Source organism: Python bivittatus, unplaced genomic scaffold (genome assembly GCF_059951505.1).
Source record: "Python bivittatus isolate LINGU-HERP-01145 unplaced genomic scaffold, Pbiv_v1 ctg000700_np1212, whole genome shotgun sequence".
In the NCBI taxonomy this organism is placed as follows: Eukaryota; Metazoa; Chordata; class Lepidosauria; order Squamata; family Pythonidae; genus Python; species Python bivittatus.
In genome coordinates, this window is record NW_028277098.1 from 26,803,259 (window position 1) to 26,814,929 (window position 11,671).

Genomic DNA, 11,671 nt, shown 5'->3' on the forward strand with positions numbered 1-11,671 from the left:
ACATAGTTCTGTATTAAAGCACTTAATTTAAACTAGATAAAAAGTTACCTTCCGTAAAATGTTTTTCCTGTTCCCCTCATATAACAAACAAACCTAATGTATTGCATTAACCATATTAAAAATTATTAGAAACCTTACATCATTACCAACAGTTCAGCACAAATCAATAGTTTCAGAAGTTTTGACCAGTGTTGAGATAATGGTTGCATAGCGAATGTAATCTCAAACAAAAAAATCCATAATTATATCAGAAGGAGCAGTGAGCAAAGTAAAATATTAGCCCTTCTTAGATCAAATTCTTTCAAAAGGAAAAAAAAATTAACATAGAATATCAACGAACTGATGGAAAATCTCTAATCCTAACTTGGACATCTACCATATAATGAAGAGAGCCTATATGCTTGGCTTCATCAATTTTAAGGCATTGAATGGAGAAACAAACTGAAGAGAAGGAACTAGTATAATACAAAAATGCAGACATGCTGTTCTACTTATACATTTAGGCTGCAATCCCAGAATACTTATTTGGGAGTAAGTCCAACAAAAATTAGTAGCACTTACTTCTGAGTAAACACACACAGGTTTCTACTGTTGGCTGACAGTAATATATAAGAAAGGCTCATCTGACTGAATGAGTGAAGTCATATAAGCAGAAATGGGTAAACTGCCATAAATCTTTAATAGTAAAAGTTAGACACAATAAAGGCAGTACAATAATATAATATTTCTTTACTTTGATTAACATTTAATCCTAGCAGGCCACAATGTGTTAAGAGATCATTATACTAAAAAAATCCATGCATATGTTCTATATTTCGTTTTGTATACAAATTGGGCTCTAGTAAATAACAGTCTAGCAATATTTTCACGCTGCATATTACATACATCAAAGGACACTTTCTAGGTGATGTACATTTGCACGAGCAAATATTTTCAGAATCTATTAAAGGTGCAATGCATTTCACATAAGTAAGCAGCTTATTTCTCAAAATAGTTCTCAAGAGAGTAACACTAAGCTCAAAAAAAAGAAAGAAAGAAAGAAAGAAAGACACTAATCAACACTGTCTAGTTAACTAACTTAATTTCACAAATCTGCCAGACTAAATAAATCAACTTAGTCCTTTATCAACAAATTATAAAAAGATTCCCAGCTGTATTGGGTTCCTAGGCCTATGGATTAAATGCCAATTGTACCCTTTAGAGTATTACATGGATAAACCAATTAAAAAAAATAATAGGCATGCAGAAAACTTAATAAAAATATTCCAGTCTACATTTAATATTGCAATCTACATTAACCTTATTATTTTCTTAAGGCCAGCTTCTTGAAACTCAGTACTTAAGAGTTTTAAGAGAGCATCTACTGATGGTCAACTGAAATGGAACTCTTTGTATAAATTCAGATATGAAATTATAAAGTAAGTTAATGGGACATCATCTTATAACCTGAAGCTTTCTAAGTTTAGATTCTGATAATGGTTTGGTATGGTACAGTAATATTTGATCTTTGTTCATAATCTTTAAATTGCTCTTTTGAACTTGCCCTAAAACATTAGATCAGCATGTAAGAGTATGTAGTACTGAATTATGACACAATTGTTGACTAAAATGGCTGAGTACATTGTTACCTTTCTTTCAGCATGATCAATTCTGATGATATCCCTTTAACAATGATTTGAAATTATCCTATTTTTTATTGCCTGCCTGTATTAAATCTTCCCTTCTATGTAAGTCTAAATGACCTTAAATTAAACTAAAATTGAGTATGAAGAACTAATTGCTTCCTGCCTTGACAAAATCTGTTCTATGGCATTTATCTTCTAAAATCAATAATATACATACATTGCACCTTTAACCTACTCAAAATGGAAAAAGGTTCTAATTAACCTTTACAAAGTTTCAAGACTTCTCCCACTAGCCAAGATGCTAGTGTTAACAAGGAAAAATGCAATTCCTTTTAACCCCTTTTAGACCAAACCCATTGCCTTAATATTCACCTTTTTTACAAAATGAGAGATTTGATAAAACCTTAGCAACTAATCTCTTAGTGCTTTTACTTGTGTAAATGAAGAGAGAGACAGGGTACTAAGTTCTGGGTAAACACCAAACCGGATTGGAAGGTTATCAACCCTAACAGTTTGGCAAAAAGTGCACTGTGATATACAGTGCTTTTGTTTTAATGCTATGGTCTTGAAAGGGTTTAAAAGAGTGACTAGCGAAAAGAATCTGAAAAGATTCTGTACTTACTCCTCGGCCACGGCCTCTGCCTGTTGATGGTCCTCCAAAAGCATCATAGTTTCTGCTTCCAAATCCACTGTCAGGATAAGCAGGCGTTCCTCTCCCCCGAGAGCCTACAGGTGCAGGCTTCATATGGGGTGAAGAAAAACTGCTGTAGGAAGAGTAAGTCTCTCTTCCTCTGTCCTCCATAAACCCAGGCCTCAATTTTGAGCGTGAGTAAGGTGCTTCCCAGCTAGACCCGCCCTGGTTTCTACCTCCGAAAGAGTCAAGGCTATTCCGGTAGTTGCTGTCAAATCGACCACCATAACTACCTCCGAAGCGGCTTTGTTCGGGTTCATTATAACCATAGCCAGATCTGTACAGATCTCGCCCACCCAGAGAAGACCCGGAGTCATAAGACTCATAAGGTCCAAACCTGGAAAAGTTGCAGTGAGGAAAAAAAAAGTAAGCTTACTAAAGTTAAACATTTCAAAAGACAAGTTATCAGTTGACATTTATCAACTAAAATCATTGTATATTTTACTTTGGTAGGGTTTGCTTTGATTAGGGCTGGGCATTTCCATGCTGTGATCAGACAGAAAGCTATCTGAGTCACTTTTCAGTAAAAAAATAGTATTAAAATTCAGAATGCCTGAATTTCACTAAATTTAGTTTCTCAAAATTATTATTTAACCTCATTATTGTGCCCAGACCTAGTCTAACGAATGCAGGCACCTGCATAGTTTTAAAGGTTCATAAAATTCTTGTTTAAAGTCATGCCTAAAACAGTTCAATAGCATTTGAAAGATTTTGCTCTCAACTTAGAAGTTGCGACAGTATCAATAATGCAACTATTTTAACTTGATATTTCAATGGAAACTGTTCATTGTTCTGTTATATCTTACAGAAGAAATCTAAATAATCTTCCTTAACTAACTACTAGCATGCCTCATCTTCTACTATTACATTTAGCATGTATCAAAGAGGAGAGGGAAACCTGTGGCCCTTCAGATGTTGTTGGACTATACTTTTCATGAGCCCCAACATCAAATGGTAAGAAATGCTAAGGCTTTGGAAACATTTGGAAGGTCACAGATTCCCTGCCTCTGTTTGTAGGGAATAAGGCAAACACCTTTTTATAGAAGAGAAAAGTCAAAATAAATCTTAAATATTAATGAACCTTTGGCACAGAGAAAGGCTGTACAATACATGTAAATGCCATATTACCAAAAAGCTGTATGTAACATTTTTAAAAGATATTAACTGATGAACAGAGAAAAAAAAGTGTGCAGGGTAATGTCAATGTCATATACTGCACGGAAATGGGAACTCATTTTCATCCCAAAGAATAAACTATATTTTAATTCTTAATTTAAATAACTTGAAGAAAAAAACTTCTATTAATTAAAAATCGCAATATGAGAAGACTAAATTTATCTTGTCTACAGTTCATATTTTAAAAACCTGATTCATACAAGACTTTCATATTTAAAATGCCAGCTACAGAACAGTATATTACAACAACAAAGATTTTTATATAATATGGTCAATAAACTCCAACCATATTCAGATTACTAGATGGTAGGTACATTTTTCCTGATTCTCAAAGCAGTTTGCACCAGCATTAGTTGTATTAATTGTTGAAAAGCACTGTGCATTTATACAGCTAATTTCCCGATTCCTTAACAATCAATGTCACAAGAAACTGGAGGATTCAAAATTGTCAATCCATGTTCTTCTTACTGCCATTGAAGAATTAGGATATGCAAATGAGACCACAACCAGGTTTAATATTTCATACAGTTATTTTGTTTAAAATGCAGAGTTCTTATAAGAAAGCCAATTTAGAATAAAAATTATGACCTGACGTTAGTAGACATCAACTGCAGGCACAGTGCAAAATCAAACCTTGTCAGAAATACTACTACAGTGCTAAGAACAATTATAAAACACTGCAAAAAAAAGTGTGTTTTAGTGTAATTAGTACCTGCCAATAAAATAATCTGGACATGAAAAGCTGTCTACTAATGAATATTCTTGCAAAACATATTACTATTCAAATTAAATTTAAGTGTTCCTTTCAAAGAGAATGGTGAAACAAGAGCAGCAATTTTGATCCAAATTAAGAGTATTTCAACTCTAGTTTCTGTACTAATACTTAATTGCTAGGTTTTTAAGACCACTAGTTGAAACAGATTTCAAGAGAGATCTGAGATAAAACCTGCATTACAGCACTCTATTTCATTAAAAAAACACTTATTTTAAAATATGCTACACATTACATCTCTGAGTAATAATGTACAATGCCCTGCAATATGTTCAAGGAACACTTAAATTGGATAAAGGTATACTGCAGAATATACTGATATTATGTCTGTTACACAAAGCAAATGATTCAGTATTTTACCTGGCACCACCACCTCCTCCTCCTCCACCGCCGCCTCCATGGCTTTCCATTCCATATGACTGATTCATATAAGAGTCCATAGCTCTTGGGCCACTGTAGGCACCATGCCCATAGTCACGGTCCATTTCTTAAAAAAAGAAGATTGAAATTATTGAACTGTTGCAGATTAGTAAGTCAACAGTATTTCAGCCCCCCAAAAAGCATAGATGTAATGTATAATATATATAATAGGCAGGATAGCATCATAGAGCAACACCACACAAATTCAATCACACAAAAAAAATTCTCTGCCCCCTGCTTTCTGGTTCAGCTAAGGGGGTTGATTTGCAGAAAAGCAGTTAGAAGCGATGGGACAATCAAGCCACATTTATTTGTTTCAAAAAACAATAAAGATCTAAGAGAAGGGCCACAGGCTGACCAAGGTTTTGTGCCAAAAATAATAAAATTCTGCTTCTTCCAAGAGTATTTTAATGTGGTTCAACAGCAAACAAAATAATATTATGCATGCTGCACTACATTTTCCCTCAATAAAAAATTCACCTCATAATTTTAGCTATTAAGAATATAGGGTTTAAAATTATATACAGTTCACTTTTTTTAACTGAGTCCATTAAATGCAAGTCAACTAAACATGCTAAACTTCAAAATTTTCTGAGAAATTTTAAAATTCAAATTCTAGAAAACCTACATCAGTGACTTAAAGGACACATGGAATGGCAAGGAATTTGCACAAAGAACAAAATGTTGCAAATACTAAACTTAAGTTCAGCTACAGGCAAGTGTGATATTAAGAGAGGAAAAAGTAAATAATGTGAGATCATACATGAGGCGCACCTAAGAAAATATCTGGGAAAAGATAATGGCAGTGGAGTATTTCCTTTTATGTAATTTCTTAATCAACACAAAGGTCTTCAACAGGGGTCTCAAACCTGCTGCCTGCAATAGTCCCCAAATGGCATCCACAGAATACCAAAATGAACGTAAGCATTTTTAAAAATTAAATGTGTGAAGTCTCACCAGCTTACCAAATCTCACAAGATTTCAGCCATTTCTTAAACAAAAAGTTGGTATCCACATTACTCATAAAATTATGTGAACTCCAAATGTTCTTTACAACAATCTTGTAAATTAAGCTGAGCTAAACAGTAATCAAATGAAGGTCAAACATGGAGCTCCATAATTATCTGGGACATAAACTTGCACCTCACTGGTTTCTGCCCAGTTACACCAGAGTTTGACCAATGAATATGTTTGCATAGCCAATGCTCATTGCACTCATTTTAAAATAGCATTTACAGTGCTTTCTCAAAATTCCACTTATATCTGCCAGACCCCAGTTTCCCAATCAGGGTTCCATGGAACAGTTCTGTGAGAGGTCACTAGGGGATTTATTTATTTATTTATTTAATTAATTAATTAATATGCCGCCATCTCCCCCAGAGGGTGACTCTGGGCAGCTCACAATTAAAATCCAAAACAATAAAAATATAAATATCCATATTAAAATAACTAATAACAATTCTATATGAAAAGCCTATATACAATTCAAGATGATGGAGGGAGCAGTATCAATCATCCCATCAACCAATTCCAACAATACAAGCCCCCATCAGGCCCCCAGGCCATCTGGAATAGCCATATTTTCAAACTTTTTCAAAAAGCCAGGAGAGTGGGGGCAGCCCACACCTCAGGTAATAAGCTGTTCCACAGGGTGGGGGCCATGACAGAAAAAGCCCTCTTCCTAGACCATACCAGCTGAAATTTCTTGACTGGTGGGGTCTGAAACATGCCCCTTCTGCCGGACCGAGTGGGGTGGGTGGATATTATGGGGGCAAGGCAGCTCCTCAGATAACCTGGTCCTGGGCCATGAAGAGCTTTAAAGGTAATAATCAACACTTTGAATTGGACCCTGAAGCAAACCAGCAACCAATGCAGCTTGTATAACAGACGTGTTATATGTGCCACTCTAGGGGCATTAAAACTGTCCGCACTGCTGCATTTTGCGCCGGCTGTAGCTTCCGAGTACTCTTCAAGCGTAGAATTATTTCAAATTTGGGCAATGCGCTCTCGTAATAATTAGCAGAGACTGAACAAAAATCTAGTTACAACTCTGAGTTCTCTGGTAGTGGACTGTAGGACTATATTTATTTGGTTGAATCCATTCTTAATTTTTGATGTGAGATAGGGGAGACCGTTGATAACAGGTGAATGCTATATTGCAGGAAGGGCGGAATATACTGAAGGAAGGCAAGGGAGAAGTGCATTTTTCAAGAAATTAGTGGACTTGTCCAACTTAGACTGTGACTTCAGTCTCCCCCTCCTGCATCTTTTCCCTGCAGTTTTCCTGTAGTTATTTTATCCCATTATTTTAAATAAATTTCATACACATTTATTCAGTCATGTCTGAAGGTTCGATGTGGCAATTTTTGAAGAGGAGGTGTGAGAGAAGAGGATTCTAGAACAGACAGTACCAGTAAGTTTAATGATGATAATGAAGAATTTAAATCTTCTCAGGCATTTCCCTGCACTGCTATATCAACGGACTCAAAAAAACCCCCATCTTCACAATGAAAGCTATTTATCAATGGGTTTTACATGGACTGGTTATCCAAGTTGTCCTATTCCGTTGTGCCTCATCTGTGGCAAACAACTTAAAAATGCAGCAATGGATCCAGTAAAATTAAAAAGATGCTTAACTACAAATCACAGCCACATGACAAGTAAAAGTTCTGATTATTTTAAACAGCTACTGGAATCACAGAACAGAACAGACAGACTAAAGCTTTTGTCAATAAAATGACAGTCAATAAAAAAGCCCAAGAAGCAAGTTATTTAGTAGCAGAACTTATTACACAGCAAAGGAAAAGTCACACTTTGGATGAGAAAGAAAACATGCCAGCATATAAAATAATAGTGGGAAAAATGCTAGGCCTAGATGCAGTACAAGAAATTGAAAAGGTTCCACCATCAAATAGTACAATAAGTTAGCGTACTGATGACATGTCACATGATGCAGAAGAGGTTTTGTATGATAAACTGAAGAACAGCAGCTTTTCTATCCAAGTTGATGAGTCAACAGATTTCACCAATAAATGTCATGTTATGGCATTTGTAAGATTCGTGAATGATGGTGAAATTCAAGAAAACCTTTTCTGCTCCAAAGAACATCATGAAACATGCAAAGAACAAGATGTATTTAAAGTTTTGTCTTCATATCTGGAAACAAAATGTCTGTCTTGGAGGAATTGTGTTGGCATCTGTACTGATGGTGCTCCATCAATGGTTGGCTTCATGAGAGGTTTTGTTTCTCTTGTAAGAAAAGAAAATCCTGGTGTTGTCACAACACACTGTTTTGTTCACAGAGAGGTGCTAGTGTCCTCTGGATGATGCTACAATGCTCTGGATGATGCTACAAAATGGTTAACTTTATTAAACAAAGACCAGTTCACTCAAGAATGTTTTAAAAAACTGTGTGAAAACCTGGACAAAGAGCACATAAGTCTCCTGTTACACACAAAATTATGGTGGCTCAGCACAGAAAGAGTTCTCAACAGGGTATCTGAGCTGAAGGCAGAACTGCAAGAATATTTTCAAGAAAATAGTATTCCACATTTTGCTGACTGCTTTGAAGATGGAGAATGGTTGCAGAAACTAGTATACTTAGTGGACATCTTTTATCACATGAACTGGTGTCCGCAAGGCATTGGAGAAAATGTTTTGACTTCAATTGACAAGATTCTTGGATTTAAAAAAACCCTGAATGTTTGGAAAAATCATGTTGCAAAAGGAAATATGGAAATGTTTCCACTGCTGCTTGGGCTTGAGATTGAGGAAGGATACTAGAATGTCTCAAATCTAACTGAAAACCACCTGGAAGTACTGCAAAACAAAACTGATCAGTAATTTTCCTCCCTTTCAACACAAATGTATGACTGGGTGAGGATCCTTTCTCTGCATCTTCTGCTCAGCACGAGAACTTCACTTTGAAGGAAAAAGAAGTAGCTTGTGAGCTGCAGCCTGATAGTACACTCAAAATGAGATTCACTGATCTGCCCATGGACAAGTTCTGGATTTCTGTGAAAGAGTATCCTGCCATTCACAGGAAGGCACCAAACATTTTGCTGCAGTTTTCAACTTCTTACATGTGTGAGCAAGCTTCTTCTTATTTAACAAACATCAAAAGCAAAGATAGAAATAGTCTTATTTCAGTTGAAGATGAAATCCCTGTGTGCTTATCTCAAGTTTGGCCCAAAATTGAGTACTTGTGCAGCAACAAACAAGCACAGGCTTCACATTAAAGAGGTAAGTTTCATTCTTTATTTTTAGTTTAAGAACACTGTTAATGCATATATACAGCCCTACACATAAAACAAATATAATAATTTTGTAATTTCTGGCCTATATTTGAGCCTGAATGTGCAGGGGTTCCCCAAAGCCTGAAAAATATTTGAAGGGTTCCTCCTGGGTCAAAAGATTGAGAAAGGCTGTGCCAGACTATAAAGGTGGATACTCTGTAGTAGCATTCTTATATATTTTAGCAAACAGAACTACCTTGCAGCCAATTTAAATCTTAAACTTGCCTCAACTTATCTAGTACCTCCAGGTGAACTAGCACCTTCATCAATCAGTATGGCTAAGGATTATATATCCTGAGTTGTAAGCCCCAAGTATCTGCAGTAATTCAACTTAGAGGAAAGTGTGACTTATGATAAACCTTAACTTTGCATGATCCTTCTCTTTTTTAATCTGAGAAGAGAAAGGCTCAAATTTAGGCAAATTTGCACTCCCCCTTTCTCAATGATCACGTAGGGAAAAAATGGTCCTTAGCTGACTATCTGTATCAAGTCATGGAATAAATGTAGTACTGCTGCCTAAAAAATTCCAGCTACATACCACTTTGTAGCAGATCTCTCATCATCATCTTTTTGAGAGGGCAGAAAAATAGATAATTGAAACACCAATAATCCACTTTTAAGTTAAAAACTGTATGCTCAGTATGGGAATACCAACTCCTGCCCAACATGAGTTATTTTAACAGACACTTTTGATACCTAACAGTCTTAGTTTCATTGAATTATATATAAATGCACTGAATTGATTTCATTACTGCTATTATCTACCTTCTCAAACCTCCAATACAGAAAACTTAGCTAAACAAAAAAACAGAACTGAGAACTGCAGATTTGTTATCCCAAATGCATAGTTTGAATTCTTCCTGGTTACATGTAACTTATATATTGTTTAGTAACCATTTCCTAAGATGGGAGAAAATAATACATGGAGATTTAAGTGCCTTTCAATTTATTGCACTGAGATTTATGACTATTTTTTCTGTTTTTAATCACATTAATTAATGTTGCACAACAAATAGAGGAGATTAGGGGAGGCGGAGCTAAAATGGCAACAGAGCAGCAGTTTCCCTGCTGAGCTCCTTATGATATTTGGTTTATCTATTTTTATAAATAGCCTAGCTACATGCAGCAAATAAATTCTGACCATGTAACTTTTACATTTACAAGTCAAACCTATCAACTACCAGCTTTTTATAAAAGTACCCTACTGCTTCTAGGAAACTATTAGGCTTCTACAGTATCAGTGAAATGTTTTAATTTTCTTACATAATACAATTATTTTACATTTTTATTCAGAAGGATTATATATTCATTTGATTCTACTATACAGTACAGCTGGTTTAGCAAATTATATCTACACTATCCTTTCCAGAATCAATAATTACACTGTCTCAATACTTGTAGAAATTATTTCCAAATATATTGAGTACAAGAATGCATTAGTTATGCACCACTGAGTCAGGACTGGTGACTGTGTGTACAATTCATCTCTATTTGCCGCTGGTGTCAATCCACAGTTCTTCCAAGGATCCCATCTATACACCTTATCTGTTGTGCCTCCCATCACCAGCCACCCTTACATGGCCAAAATTGAATAAAGTGGCATTGTCTGCATATCTAATTCTAGTTGTCATTTCTTTCAGTTCTGCCATTCTTATAGTATACTTGCTAACCATAAGTTGAACCCATATTTTGACTAATTCTTTTCTCTTAACACAGTTCTTAAAGATTCCTCAGAATAACCAGCTGTACTGTCATATTATTATTCATATTCTTGCATGATTTATACTATGGCTTTCAAGCTTGTGGCCCATGGGCTGCATACAGACCTCCATGTCATTTTCTGTGGCTTACAACAATAATGGAAAGAATAAGCTCTGCAAAGCATGTGTCTCAGCTAACAAGATCCATGCCAAAAGACAACAGTGCTCTCTGCCCATGTCTGGGGGTGTAACAAGTGAAGTGAGAGCAAGCTAAACTGACAGAGACAAGGACAGAAAAGAAAGGAGACAATATTTAGCCCTGCACCTTAGCCTTTCATCAAACCCTCTCTTCTTGTTGTTGTTCAGTCATTAAGTCATGTCCAACTCTTCGTGACCCCATGAACCATGTTGCGCCAGGCCTTCCTGTCCTTCACTGCCTCCCTGAGTTTGCTCAGTTTCATGCTCATAGCTTCAGTGATGCTATCTAACCATCTCATCCTTTGCTGTCCCCTTCTCCTTTTGCCTTCAGTCTTTCCCAGCATCAGGGTGTTTTCCAAAGAGTCCTCTCTTCGCATTAGGTGACCAAAGTATCTGAGCTTGAAACCCTCTCTTACCATTCAGAAAACTGCAATACAAATGCCACTAAACCAAAACAAAAAACAAAAAAACAAAAAAACTTGTTACTTCTTTATCTGAAAAACTGAAGTAGACGCCTGGAAACAGTGCGGAAAACAAGGAATGGATTAAATATCCGCCGCGAGCATCAGAAACGCTGCGCGAGAGTCACGTCTGCGGCTACACATCCGGCAGGCGAGGGAAGTGAACCTTCCTTCGTCCGGGTGTGAGTCGCGCGCCACGGCTACGGGCCCTTTCAAGAGGGCTCCCTCGCTCACATGCCTTCCCGTGTGGAAGATCAGCCTGGGCTGAGGGCTTCCCTAAAAAAAAAAACCTGTAAGGATCACGTGAACGCGAAGGGCTACAAAACAAGGGCG

At 36.3% G+C, this 11,671-nt stretch overlaps 1 protein-coding gene across 6 annotated transcripts in view; it reads right to left on the reverse strand.

Moving 5' to 3' along the window:
- ZNF326 (zinc finger protein 326) overlaps nucleotides 1–11,671 on the reverse strand; it is a 37,166-nt gene that overhangs the window by 24,750 nt on the left and 745 nt on the right. For all 6 annotated transcript variants that reach the window (XM_007427584.4, XM_088153847.1, XM_088153846.1 and 3 more), the window contains exons 2-3: nucleotides 4,625–4,751; nucleotides 2,248–2,653 (exon numbers count right to left, since the gene is read on the reverse strand). In XM_007427584.4, the coding sequence (XP_007427646.1) occupies nucleotides 2,248–2,653; nucleotides 4,625–4,751 (533 nt within the window). The remainder of the gene's footprint in view (nucleotides 1–2,247; nucleotides 2,654–4,624; nucleotides 4,752–11,671) is intronic.